At 35.6% G+C, this 15,081-nt stretch overlaps 1 protein-coding gene across 1 annotated transcript in view; it reads left to right on the forward strand.

The window, feature by feature from the left end:
* The window catches only part of WDR70 (WD repeat domain 70), a 142,090-nt gene that overhangs the window by 101,001 nt on the left and 26,008 nt on the right, over positions 1–15,081 (forward strand). Inside the window, exons 11-13 of the mRNA XM_075019702.1 lie at positions 3,859–3,958; positions 10,240–10,324; positions 11,414–11,552. Of these exons, the coding sequence (XP_074875803.1) occupies positions 3,859–3,958; positions 10,240–10,324; positions 11,414–11,552 (324 nt within the window). The remainder of the gene's footprint in view (positions 1–3,858; positions 3,959–10,239; positions 10,325–11,413; positions 11,553–15,081) is intronic.

A 15,081-nucleotide genomic window follows, 5' to 3' on the forward strand; every position in this document is an offset into this window, starting at 1 on the left:
TTTATTTAGGATTCTGGAGAAGGAGAGCAGTTGTGTGGCGCAGAACTCTAACCATGTGGTTCTGTTGTAGGTCATTCATTTGTGATAAACACTTCATGTGGCCACTGTCGTCTTCACTTCCCGTATGGGTCTTCTTCAATCCACCCAGATTTTTGTACAAAGCACGTTAGTTAGTGACGCTCCAGTCATTTACCTTCTCCCCCCTCCGCTCCCCTCCCCCTTCGCAATCCATTCTCTGGCTTCCTCTTCTGGTTCTCATCCTCTCTATGAGGACTGCGGTGATATTGCAAACTTTGACATTTATCTGTTATCCTAGTTTTTTTGATACATGCAACTGCGTCCTTTCTCACATGTGCTTCATGTTTTCTGCCTGTCATTTCATGTTGCACACAAGTCCAGTCAGCTGTAATTGCTTAACAAAAATATATGTGCTAATACAAAGCTAGAAAGAAAGTGCTGACATTGCTGGAGTTAGTTGCTAGAAAGCCTTCAAACAAGTTGCAGAAGATAGAGTGTGTTACTGCAGAATTTGCTGAAATAAATAAACCTTTAAAATATTTAAGGAGTGATGAACTTGTCAAATCTTCAATGGCACATGACTAGTACTCCATAACAGCAGGCACTTCTGCAACAAAAGGAGAGGGGTAATGAGGTAGAAATGTAGATACACTTTGCCCTAATTATCTTTACATCTTTATCTAGTGTTTCAATGCTTTCTCCTTCCCTTTCAAAAATCAAACTTTTAAATTGTGTACATTAGTTCTGTTGTTTCATGTCTTTCCAGCAACAAACAATCTGATAATTTTTTTTTTTACTAATGATTTGTTAGCAAGATTAGACATCTGTTAAAAATGTTAAGAGGCCAGAGGCCAAACACATTATTTTGTTTGAAAACTGCAGTGAACATTTGCCAGTATATGTAAAAACTTCTTGTTCAACCTTCTATCATTTTTAGAGCAACCTTCAATCATTTTAGAATATTTGATTTAGTATTACAATTCAGGGTTATATTCCTTTGCAGAATAATATATGGAGGGCAAGCTTGCAGAGCTCAAAGTTAGGAAAACAATCTTTTTACTGGTAAACTGAGCAAATTTATTTTTAAAGACAAGCAGAATTGCTGATGCAATCTTACTGTCCCTTTCAGACAAGTCTCGTTTTACATGAAATCCTAAGGCATTGAAGCTGGGTAGACTTGGGCTAAATTTGTTCTGTTGTTTTCATTTTTGTGATTAAGGGGCAAATGTCTGAGTCTTGCATGTCTGTATGTTGCTATTTTTCTTCTTCTGTGGGACAGTTGAAAAAGGGTAAGAACTGTTCAAAGTAGAGGTACTTCACTGAGAAAGCTCCATAGTGGGTGACATATTTCAGGTGAGTTGTTTAATTCCTGAAAGATACAGTTCAGGTTTGATTAATGGATTCATAAATTCATGCTAAATAAAATCAGTATCTTTGACCATAGAAAAATAACAAAACTCTTGAAACAATATATGATTTACTATCTATCTACATATATAGAGATGTTTGGGTTTTTTACTAGTAAAACATAAAAGAAGAGGCCTTGGTGGGACCCCAAATCTTTTTCTTTATTTTAATTTGTATCCAAAACAAAACAAAAGGAAGGAATTTCAGACTGATTAATGATGAAATGAAAGAAAAAAACCCCTCACCCTTACATTAAGTTGGTCAGAAAAATGAAAAAATGTTATTTTAATACATGTGTATCAGTCTGACATTGCCAGGGAGGGATGGGAGTGTTGAGTAGACAAGTGTTGTGGATCCCAAACAAAGTTTTTCCAATTTATTTGAAATAGCTAAATACCATATTATAATCTTTCTGTCATTTTTTTAAGGTGTGATTATTAACCATTTATGATGTTTTTGCAAGTGTCCATGTTATTTCTTAGACAGAAAATACATAATTTTAATTGCTTGGTAATGTTTAACAAATATTACAGAAAATTTATTTTCTGATAGCCAATTCACATTTTATCCTTTGTATGTTACCACATACTTGGGAAATTTTAGTTAACTGGGTGCATAAAATATGTTTCTTAGTATTTACAAACACTCCCACCAAAGACGTAGAGTTGTAAACTGCAGTCTGTTCATAGAGTTTCTCCAGGATATGCACAATTGGCTGGAAGTGACAGTAATTTCAAAACAAGTACTACTGCTAAATGTAAGCTATTACATTCTATTTCCAAATACTCTAAGAAGCATTTACTTGGTGTTTGAAATCCTCCTTTGTTGAAGAGTCATTTGTGGAGGAAATGACTTATGTGACTCCTCTCAAAACTTGACTAAATCTGCACTCCAAAATAAGCTTGCAATCATTATTAATGTCATTACACAAAGTTTCTCTAGCTTTTGGACCAAATTTAGAACAAATATTTGAAAAGGGTAAACAACATTAATTACTTTACTAGCTTGGGTGTTTTGCATACAAAATAGCCCTTAAAAAGTGCCTTAGTAAGGTGCATAGTCAAAAATTAGAAGATACAGTAACTGAGGATTCCTGTGCAAGCTTAATTCAGTCCATGTGTTTGCATTTTGCGATCACATCCTCCTTTTTTATTCTGTAGAACTGTGTCTCTTTTAATGTATAGATTGGATAGTAATCACTAAGCAGTGACAAAATACTGCTCAGTATTTTGTCTTTTACTGTTTAGGGTGCGATTCTAGATCTGACTTAGTTCATGCTGTTCAAACCCTCCTCTGAATATACACGCTTCTACGCATATTTTTCTGTTTTGCTCATCACTGGTAAGTAAAGGACTTCAAGGCCACTAATTTCTCTTCTTCCTCTCTATATGAGGAAGGGCATGTTTTAATCCTCATCTTACAGATGAGAAGCTGAGATACAGTTGTACCGACAACCTTTAATTCTTGAATGTTTTATTTTACAACTATGTAAATTAGTTTTGTGTTAGGAAAAAAGGGCAAATGAGAAGTGTAATTTCCTAGGTGTTAAGAAAGGAGTCAACCTGTCTCAAATTCCTTCATCTCTGTTTCTGTCTTGTCCCTTTTCTTCCATTTTCCCTTCCTGTGTATGAAGGGCATCTTGGTATCGTAGCTGAGACCTTTGCTTTTGGTTGGGAAGTAGGAAAGCTTGATTTTCAAAACTGCTAAAATTTAATTAGAGGTTCCTCCATTTTTAATAGAATTTTTAGGGATTTTACTAAATAGTGACTTAATAAATAAGAATTCAGCTCTACACAGGAGCAAAATGTTAACTTGAAAGTAATTTCTACCTTTCTCTAGGATTATCAGCAAAATAGAAATAAAAAATAAACATACATCATTCCCAAACTTGAATTTTATTGCAGCAAAATGGAACACAAACCTCAGAATATCTGAGCTTTGTTCTATTATATAAGCCATGAATTTTGGCAGGGATTAAATTTGGCAAAAATAAGTTCTTCCAATCCTTCTTTTAAGTCCTTTCCAAAGTATTTATATTGTATTTTGGTATTTTTTGTAACTATAAGCCTGCTTTGGGGAGTGTTGAGAACTGTCTTAAAAATGTATTTTTACCTTAACCAGGTGTAACTTCCTTTATTCAGTGCTAGTGGGAGTTTTCCAGGAGTGCTGAAGCTATGTAAATGTGGACTGTATAATTAAATCTATGAAAAAGTCAAATTTTGCATTCAATCTTTTATTATGAAAGCCTATTCTAAAACATATATGACATTTTTAAATGTCTGTAGAAATATTTAGCTTCTGTACCTGCTAAAAATGCAGGGGTTTCTATTTAAATGTAGGAATAGCAGCAGGGTACATAAAATGCTACAAATAAATGTTTGTCTTATCTTGATATAAGCACATTTTCTAATGTTTTATTTGTTTGACAAACAGGTACACACAAAGTTCCACTGCAGGCAAGCTCATGCTCCGGGCACCGACACTTCATGCTTGACATTTTCCTATGATGGTACTGTCCTTGCCAGCCGGGGAGGTAAGTGATTGAAAGAACCCTTTGATGAGTTGAATGTAAGACAATTTTAACTTTACTAAGTGAAAGTTTACTAAGTTCAGTAAACAAACCATTTAAATCATGTCATCATTAAATGTAATTGTTTATGATGGAGGTAAGGTAGTGAAATCAGATACTAGTGAATTAAACCTGAAGTGTTTCACAATTTACATCTTTTATTTTGATACACTATGCAATACTGTGTTCCTGAAAGCGCATTTTTCAGCAGTTAAGGAATATTTTAAGAGAACTTTGCTGTTTATATTACACAGTTCCTGATCTCTCTTCTTGTCTAGCATTAATAATACACCAAAAGGAAATTATTAGCTTAATTAAAAATAAAACTAGTCCAGTTTTACTTAGGTCTTTCTGGGAAGATTACTACCTCTTGGTAACAGTATCTCTATTCTGGAGTTATTCATTCCCCAAGCAGCTTTCTTATGCAGTGTCCTTTTCTGTTCTAATTGGAATTTTTATCTAATTTATATTATGAACATCAAGAGGTGATGACTGGAAGTGAGTGGCCAAGATGAACTTGAATGGCAAAAAAATTTGAAATGTCTACAGGACAGGAAAAAAACACCTGCTTTTTAAACTTCATATAAACCTTCTATTAAAAAGTCTTAGATAACAGAACAAGTCTTGAGAAGGCAAAGGTATATTTGAAAACTCATTCACTCCAGTATTAGATGTATTGGACAGGACGGTGTCTGCCTAAGACAGCTTTTCACACAGAGATTTGTCTACCCAGTATTTTGCAGGCAGGTGCAAGTATACAATCCAAGCTGTCTGGATGGAAACCAGCTGTAACCAGAAGCTATGTCTATGCATTAGCATGGCCCCAAGGCCAAATAAACAGGTCTAGGGAGAGGCAGTGTATGTTAATGTCGGCTAACATTGTACCTCACATATGTACAGGACATCTGGTCAGTTTGGTACTTGGACAGAATGAGATTACATATACAAAACACCAGGACAGAGGTATTCTTAGACAGCAAAAGCTCTGAAGCAGGGGATGCGCTTCCAAGCCAAGCACTATAGCTTGCAGTTGCTTTGTGTCCTCCCACTCCCCCTGCCCCTGATGAGTAGAGCGGCACTAGTGGCTTTTACAGCAATACGCAGCTGCTCTTGGATGCTACCTCTGACTTCTTTGAATGTCTTGCCAGGTTTCTAAGATTCCAAACATTATGTTCCCCAGATCACATCTTTCAGAGTAAGATGATGGTAGTCTTGTCCTTGACAGCCCTAGACTTAACTAGGGCACGCTAATGGCACTTGGATTGTTTCTTAATTGCTGTTGAGGCTCTTGGATGCAGAGTTCTATTGCCACTGTACTTATCATGAATGAGTCCTAAGTGGTTGAGGTAAAAACTCTCAACCTTGCTGGTCCTTACTGAACCAGACATTTACTGTGTGAGAACCTTCTCCTCCTTGGAAAGTAGGAGTGAACCATCTGTCTTTCTGTTCCGGGCTAAGTGAAACACTGCATCTGCCTGCCAGTGGTGTTGGCCCTGAAAAATGCACACAGACATACTTTAGAAGATTTAAAGAGAAACCTCAGCGTGCTTTTAAATATTAACGGCAAACACAATTAACACTTATGTGAGGAATATTCACTAGTGCTGTCTTGAAACCTCCATTTATGTAAATTCTCTTATGTTTCACATTTATAAATGTAGATCACATAAATGACATTTGCTTTTTTTTATTGCATGTGGCACTTTTGGTTGCCTGTTCTTCCTCATCTGTCTCCAGATTTTGTGTCATGTTAAACAGACTTTCACTTACTTACGTTTTATCTACCATACTCTGCTTTAAGCTATGTAAAATGTTGATTGATTGTTTGCAGAATGTAAGACTGTACGGAAATTTGGCCCCTCAGTGTGGATAAAAGTGCTACCTTTGTCTAGTGTATTAAAAGAAAAAGCTCTGTGTCCACTATGCTAGAGAATAAGGAGGAATCATACCTGATTTTGACTTGTTTGGTTAGTGCTTTAATATGAGTATTGCTTTGGATCTATACCAACAAAAGCAGATGTGGATCCAGAATTCATAGATTAACACACCTGCCAAGTGCTGAGGATCAAAGAGAGGATAGCAGTTTGGGGAATGGGGACTTTCATTGAAAGCTTGATTGACTCTCCGGCATTTGATGTAGATTCTGTGTTGGATATGAGAGAGTTGAGGCAGGGCTCAGCTGCAAGCACAAGGGAAAATGAAAAGCTAAGGAGCTGCTTATGAGAGTTCCCAGTCTTACTGTTCTTCGGTATTAGGTAGTAACTTGACAGAATCTTAAGAAAGTGATATTTTTGCACACTTGTAACCATGAAAGTAATTTTTTCTAAATACAGTGAAGATTGTATCTGAGGAATGTTTTCTTTGTTTAACAGTGAAGCGGTAAGCATTAGGATTGGACTTGGGGTCTTATAAAAATTTAAAAAAACTTTTTTTGACTTCTGGTATGTGGAGTTCGTTTTTGTCATAATATGAAGCAATGACTTCATTAATTCCATGAATCTCATGATAGCTATTAGTTGGATGGTTCATTTATTTTCTGTGGTATGAACAGTGTACAGACTCATGGCATCATAATCAGTAAACTTATATAGGAAAATAAGTTCACTGTAGTTAAATCCAAGAAAAAATATTCACATGGAAGCCTATCAGATAGCTTATGCAGATACATGCTTTCTTTTGACCTCAAAAAAATTTTTTTTGTGTTTCCTTTTGATGTTTTTGTGTTTGTTTTTTTTTTCAGTTTTAGCTGTATTTCTCTTTTCACAGTGTTCTTGAGGACAAATAAAACATTTAATTTTGAAGTTGGTTTAAAAAGTAGAAGCACCTTGAGTACAGTTTCCTGTGACTTTCGATTTTGTGTAGAGTAGTAATATATTGCTCTTTATGTTGAATACAAACATTAGCATTTTAAAAATCAAATGGTTTTATGTCAAGTAATACTTCTCGGGAGCTGAACGCTGATGTTCCTTTCAAAAAATACCAAAAATGCATTCGTTAGCTTTAATAGACATAGCCAACTATTTGTAACACTTGGAGCTGAAATGGCTTTCTCAGAGTCTTCCAGTATCCTTCATTTCCATATGTTTAAAGAGGATGATGCACTTAAATATTTGGCCAGGCTGGTATGGATCCAGGTGACAGTAAGAGCTGTTCCAAGCCTAAGTGCAGAATCCCCAATTTGTGACTTCCCTTCCAAGGCCTTCGGCTCAGGGTGAGTGTGGTCCTGACCTCTACTGCCTCCGAAGGTCATTCTTTAGCTGTGGCAGCTCCCCTTGCAGAACCAGTGCAGAACACAGAAGCATATACCTTGTTCCGTAAGGTGCCTCTCCTCACATATATAGTATAAGCCTTCAACAGGAATGCTCAGAGTTTATAAATTCTGGTGCTCCCTCATGGTAAGCCTTGTTATGCTATGCCTTTCCTATGCTGTATTTTCTTTTTTAAATTCTCATTTGCTATGTTTCTTTGCTTTCCCCAATGATCTTTGTGAATTTCTGTCCATGAGCTTTGCTTTCAACATAGGACTCCCTCTTAAAATAGGAGCTTCTTTAAGGGTGTTGCTGACTTTAGGATTTTTGAGTTTCTGGCAGCACTTTTGCTCCTTTTGGGGCCATTTGCATCCATGTACTTCTGGTCAGTATCTTCTGAAAAGAAAAAAAACCATGTAAAATCTTTGTACTATCTGTGCGTTGGCCTTATTTTGACTAAAAGCCATTTGCAAAACGCCTATCCTTGCTCACCAAAGACTTTTTCTAACACCTAATTGTTAACCTCTTGATAAGTCCAGTGCTCAATACCATTGGCATAATGCTGTCTGACCTGCTCATATCAGACTAAAGCCTGTTTATTGGTATCCTTCTTATTAAAAAGGCAAAGAATAGAGTTTGAAATGCTACTAAAAGCTATAAAAGCTTTAAATAATCTTGCCAGGCTTTGGAGAAGTCTGCCATTGAGAAAAATACTGAATAATGCAAGTGGACTATTTTGAATGCTTCATACTGAACTGCACAACGTCTGTTTATATGTTTTTATTTAAGGGTAACTATTTTTGTCCATGTATGAAATAATTAAAAATAGATTAGTACTGCTACAGCTCTCATAAAGAACCCCTTTAAGCATTGATGGAAGGATGCTACTGGAAAAAGTCCTTGGTGTTGTGGCAAGTAAGTATGACTGTTTTCTTAGTGACAGTGATTTCAACTCCAAATGCAAATTAGATTCAGGTACCAATAACTGTATTTTCAACACAGAAAATTTTAATTAGGAAAAGTGAATCTGTGCAAATTCTTAATGTTGGTAAGAGTTTCACAGCATTGGCCTAGTCATTCTACTAGCATTCCTTCCTTTCCAAATACTTAATTATCTATTTCTGCACAGTGTAGGACAGTATTGATTTGAAATCAACCACAACTTCTAGAGTCTTCTAGTTTTTCAAACCAGCAGATTACATTTTCTTTTTAGCAGAAGAGCTATAGCTAAATGTCTGACTGCATCTCTCCTGCTAAAGCCTGGCAGGACTACAGCTTGAAGATCATGTCAAGGCTCATTCCACTGAGAACAGAACAGCCTTGGCTGCTAGCCTTAGATCTGTCCCTATTCAGGAGATTTGCAAAATGGCCAAGTGGTATCCTTTGCATACATTTATAAAATGCTGGTGCTTTTGATATAACATCTTGCTGATAAGTGTTTTTCTGTTGGGTGTGGGAGGAAAAAGGAAGGGTTCATATTACAAGACGAAATGTGCTTGGGATGGAGTCTACTGGGAAACAATAAGAAAACACATATTCCCAAAATAGGGACTCAATATTTTTTTTCTTGTCATTTTATAGCTTCCCAATGAACAGAAATATACTCTGCTCTAGACTTCATTTATTTAAGTTGTCCACTTCTTAAAAATATTTTGTAGTAAGGAGTTATCCTAGTCTTTAATATAAATATACATGATGTACGAGGCCACACATTACTGCTTTCCCTGTAAAGGGTACTGCTGGCCTTCATTTCTTTTGTTACAGCATGTTACTTTTTTTTTTCTTTAACATTTTATTTCCAACACCTCCTTTAAGCTCTTGATCTCAAAGGCTGTGAATGAAACTTTTAGGCAACAAAATTACTTCCCTGCAAGGTTTGTGCTTTGGAAGAAAGCAGGTCTGTGGATTACCAGCCACTTGCCTCCTTTTTCCTTCTAGGTCAGAAAGATTTTGTAACTTTTTGTCTAAAATTAATCTCTGGATATTTTTAAAGGTAATTGTTGTTTGAAAGTCCTTCTTTTCACCCTTGAAAGCACTGAGGCACTGATGTCAAATGCAAGGAGATGTCTAGGTGCCCAAGTGAGGTGCTTCAAAGCTCAACTTCTGTAGCTTGTCTCATACTGGAAATATGTATCCCAGAGGGATGATCAGCAGAGATGTAGATCTCTCTGAGAATAACTAAATAATCTATTTTCTTTTTTTCCTGTTCTCACTTTGTTAATATGTCATAACTTTTCAAAAAGGAATAAACAGCCTGACTTTTACTGGCCTACAGTCCCACCATGTTTATCAAACACAGATGAGAATTGCTGTAAATGTCTTGCTGTAACCTCAATTTTGGCTTTTATGGCCAAAGGTAGTGTAGAGGACTGTGAAAAGGTTTTGTTATAGCAAGTGTGGGTTCACTTGTTTCCCTTCTCCCCTTTCCCCAAGGGTTTCTGACTGATGCCAGGCCCTGTTCTCCATATTGAGATTGCAGTTTGTTGGTGTTTACCTGCTAAAGAAGGGGAAAGATTTCATATGCCTTCCATTTTTCCTGATCATTTTTTCAGGGCAGGTGGAAACCAGACACATAAAACTTGTTTACTTTTTGATCTAGACCATCCACAGTAACATTTTAATTTCTTTCGATATCTTAAAAGTTAAATTTACTCCTAGTAGCAAAGCACCAATGCTCACAAACACAGAATATGTTAGTGTCTGGGGAATCTGACTCCAGTGTGGCTAATGTTTCTTGGTAGGAGGTGTTGCCATGATGGAGTTGAGCCACTGAGTAGAAGTTTCTGATCTACTGGAGTGTAGCAGGTGGAACTTCTTATCCCTGCACTTTCTTAGTCATTTAGGGACAAAGAACTTCCAAACCATCCCCATTTTGAATGCTTCTACTGTGTCATTCTGTTCTTTTTGTGTCTGAATTAGAGGACTAAATTTTCTGCACATGTCTAAATTCTTGACTGAAATTCTTTATTGATAACCTTCATCCCTTTTATTTCATAGGAGATGATACTTTAAAGATATGGGATATTAGACAATTTAAGAAGCCTCTTAATTCAGCAGAAAGACTTCCCAGCTTCTTCCCAATGTAAGTACACTAATTTATTCCAGCTATTCGAAGTAGCAGTAGTTGTGCTGAACAGGAGGGAATCTACTGGAGTTCTCTTCCTCCATCCTCACTAGGTCCAGAACTGTGCAGAAGGGACTGCACAGGGAGGACTGTGCAGTGTTGATTCTTGGCTACTTAGGACTTCACATTGCATTAAAATATCTCATCATATTTTTTGTGATAATTCATAGCTAACTTTGCTAGTTTTATGCCATTTTTCAGTCTCACATGTCTTAGGTCTAATTAGATTTGCACCTTTTTGGGAGGAGGCCAGTTCATTGCCTTATGTTTGTGTAATGAGATATGTAAGTAATCCTCATTCTTATTTGGTCTGTCATTAATAAAAGGAAGACCTGGATTGAAAAGTAGACATAACATGAAGGTGCATGATATGAATTTAGATTATAGTGTTAGAAGTGCTGATGACTGTATTCTTTGGTACTAAAATACCGTATTGTACTGCATAGCACTAAGTATCATATTTAATATTGTTATTGTTATTATCTGCATCTCTATAGCTGTAGCACAGCCAAATCCATCTCTTAAGGACAATTTATACTTTTGAAATAAGGTCTTGGAAAGGCAGGTCAAGAACAGCTCAATCTTGACTGTGATTTGTAGCACAGAAGAACAGTAAACAGACAAACATTTTGGGGCACTGTTTAAACACAGTCTTGCATCATTGAAGAATGTGTCACCAGCAAAACCAGATTTCATGGTTGATTTGTTTTTTTACTTAATGATGATAAGCAGGTTTGAAAATACTTTTTTTTTGTTTCTCATGTTGAAAATTTCACAAGACTTTTGAGCGGAGGAGAATTTTGTTGGGAGGAGGATTTTTATTGGATCTGCCAGTTTTGCACATACTGTGCACAGCTGTAATTGTACATGTAAACTGTGTCTGATAATTATAGTAGTAGTTGGCAGCTGACAAAAGATTTTTTTAAAGCTTTGTCTTAAAAGTATTAACAAATAGAAAGGATTATTTTTAAGGAGTGCAGTTTATATTTAAGTTCCCTATATATTAATTAATGGTTTGCCCTGTATGATGATTTGTTTCTTCAACAGGACAGATTGTTGCTTCAGCCCAGATGATAAAATACTCGTCACAGGCACCTCTGTTAAGAAAGGTGGAGGCAGTGGGAAGCTTTTTTTCTTTTATCGGGAGACATTCCAGAAGTTGTATGAGATAGAAGTTACAGATGCGGTATGTATTTTAGTTTTCTTTTGTCAACTATTCAAACTATGAATGAAATCACATTCATACCCTTTTTTCCCCTTGTGCAGGTAATGACCTACTAACACTACTGTAATTTTTCTACTCCATCTTTAAGAGGTAGAGTGGCCTGAATAGGTGCTACTCTCCTTTCAATTAAAAAAAAAATAAAACAAAATCTTGGGACAAGGTGTTTAAGCACTAGGAGGTCCCTGCTTTGGTGTTACCATTGCATTTCTCAAGGATTTCTACGAATCCTTCTAGGTCTGTGAAGTGAGGCATGAATCCTAAAATTCTTATGCATTTATGCTGTTTACTCCACCAGTTATCATGATGAAATGCCATATTGTGACAAAACTATTTGTCCGTCAAACTAGACTTGTGATTAACTACAGAATGTATTTCAATGGACTCTACCTTGTGTAAATACAACAATTTTGTGGCAAAAGGAAGGCATCATAGGAATCCCTCCATCAAAAATACCATTCTCAGCACTAATATAAAACCCTAAAATTATGAATCTGTAATACAGAATAGTCTCTGTATGCCTTGAACTGCCTACCTATTCCCTTGCGCAAAAGGAAAAAGCTTAATATCGTAGTTCAAAAAAGGTCCTTTCACTCTTGTGGTCTACACAATTAAGCTTGTAGATTATGGCAAACAGCAGTGAAAGAAATTCAAACAGAAGTGCCATTGCTTAAATATGGCAATGTATGCTTAAGTTCCATTAGTTGTTGCAGTCTGTCTGACTGTCTGCAGTCTGCCAACTTCGTTGCTTTGTTTCAGGATATTGTTTTCTCCTTCTGCACTTTTCTTAACCCAGCACAGCAGTCTTTTCTAGCACAGTGGACCAAAACCCCTTGTGCTGGAGATAATTTAAACAGAATTTACATTTCTATTTACTTTTCTTTTCAAATCCCGTTTTCTCTTCTAATTCATCCTAAAGCAAAATAGGCTTACAAATGAATTTGTTACATCCATCATTTCTGTGGCAGCAGTCTTGCAAATTAAAAATGCAGAATTCTTGTCAAAGCAGAAAGCATGTGGTTTTTTCTGGAGGGGAAAAAAACCCCCTGTTTTTATTTTAAACTTGTATATTAAATGCATTTTTTATATGACATTTGAAGTTTTACTTAGTACTAAAGAATTTCTCCAAAGATAGCATAAATTGAATTTAAAATTTTTCTCCTAACTTATAAGGATTTCTAGTGAATTATTATTTTCTGATACAAGTATTATAACCAATTATTGTCACCTTTTTCTGAGACAAAAACATGAATGCCTCAGTATCCCCTCCGAAACCTCATGACAGAGAAAGTGAAAACAACTATATACGATAAAGTGCAAGAGGTAATTGTTGTAGGAGCTCTACTGTCCTTGGGCACAGGAGACAAAATAGCTTGGTGATTCCATTCACAATGAATTCGGACTCCTTAGAGCTAAGTGTCTGGATGTGGTAATGATGGCATCTCCATTTAATGGTGGTGAAGTCAGTAGCAGTGTACAGAAACTTCACTTGAGCTTTAAGACTGCAAGACTGAGAAGTTTGTCAATGGTGGATCCTGTATCTCCAAAAGAAATTAAATAGTGAGAATTACCACTCACCAAACTACCTGTTTTGCGTTCAAAGAAAATATAATTTTCGTTTGCTAACCTTGTCTCCCAGAAAATTGGTTCTTTAATTCCCTGAAATAAGGGGTCTGTTTACATGCTGAGATAGATAATGCTCCAGGATGGTCCAGCAAATATTGGTTTGCTCTCAGCTTCTCTCAGAATTGAGAGGTAAATTTCTGTTCTACTTCAAAATGCAAGAGAGACATGGAGCTGAGAACCAACAGTAGGAAATTGTTGGAAAAACAAAATTAGGGGTCAGTAAGTGACTTCACTGGGGCCACTCATGTAGTAAAATTTTAAGTATGTGTACAAATCTCAGCAGGTTTGTGATTTTATGCTATAAATTTATATAGGTGCTGATATTTATATGGTACTTTTTAAGACTGTAGTAAATTACTTTTGTCTATAGAGTTTTAATGCTGCTGTTTTTCTTCATTTGTAGTTATAAAATTTAAGACTGTCATTCTCCTGCTTTGAATATAATGGATCAAATGAAAATAATGGAAATAATAGGTGAAGAATTGAGACTTATAAATGCTGATTTTACGACATAATTTTTAGTGAGTCAGCACTAATAATACTTCTACAATCAGTCTTTCTAGCTCCCAGCTTCAACACTACACAACTAAGAAAAAGTTAAGCATATTAACCTGAATCTAAAAGAAGAAAAATCACTATAAGTGGTTTTATAAAATAAAAGCAGTATTTGTCATAAAATAAAAGCAGTATATTTTTTCAAGATCTTTCTATTCTTTGTATCTGTCAGCTTTTTCATTAGTGTTCTTGGCTTGTTCTTCTCAAATTACAGTGTTTGATGAAATATAAACACATAAAGGCATGCTAAAAACAAGTGAATTTTCAAGAAGCTGGCTTTTGTGTTTTATAAGCAGTACATGCTGTTTGTTGGAAATATCATTGGCCTATAAATTGGTAGATTAATATCTTGTGTGTAGTTTATCAAAGTTTTTTCAGTAGTGCAGTAATTACTTGCTTTCTACAGTCTACTTTCCTAGTTTCTACTTTTTTCTTATACTCTCTTAAAAATGCAGATAGCAGTTAGTGTAATTAAAGATAAACACATAATGTTGTGTAAGATTTCAGTTTGTCTTCTGTAACTCAATATCATACTTCTTTACCTTTTGTATGTTACATAGTGCTTAAATATGTCGTTTCAATATTTCTATTTTGGGGGTTTTTAGGCATTGAATAGATGAAGTTATGCTATGCCAATATGTGTAGTGAAAGACAAATACACCAATCTGTATCTCTGCAAAGAACTTGATCTGCTCTCATTCCTCATGAAAATAATTTCAGATATTTCAGTTGGATTTAGTCCCAATTGCTAAAGAAAAAGTGCATCATTAGTCATTTATTTCAAGTGTAAAATGAAAATAGTAAGACTTTTTAAGGGCAATTCTATACCAGTTTAGTGATAGGACGTGTATAATCATAATAACAGAAAATCTACTGTGAAGAGAAAACATAAACTATTAATGTGTAACTTGTTTAATTTCACAATGATTTTTTAAAGGAAATGCCGGTAAGCTTAGAAAATTGAAAAACACTAAAGAGCAGTAAACATTATCTTAAACCTCCTTGGTAAATAGCCAGTGCAGTTGGCCTGTGAATGAACCTAGGGGGTAATGGGAAAATATTTAATGGGAATGTTTGACCAAAGCTGTGTCTGGCATTCCTTTTCATCATACCACACAAACCTTTTTTCACCTTTTCTTTCAAGTTTTCATGGGAAAACCCATTACTGTTTCAGAGCTGCTGGAGTGAAACCTTGTGGTTTTACTAATGGTCTGATTAGTGTCTGCTGTTGTGGCTAATACAGAATATTAATTTGCTTTTCATTCCATGTATTAGCCTTTTTTTTTTTAATCTGTGGCTAAACTAGTGACTA

This window comes from Buteo buteo, chromosome Z, assembly GCF_964188355.1.
Source record: "Buteo buteo chromosome Z, bButBut1.hap1.1, whole genome shotgun sequence".
In the NCBI taxonomy this organism is placed as follows: domain Eukaryota; kingdom Metazoa; phylum Chordata; class Aves; order Accipitriformes; family Accipitridae; genus Buteo; species Buteo buteo.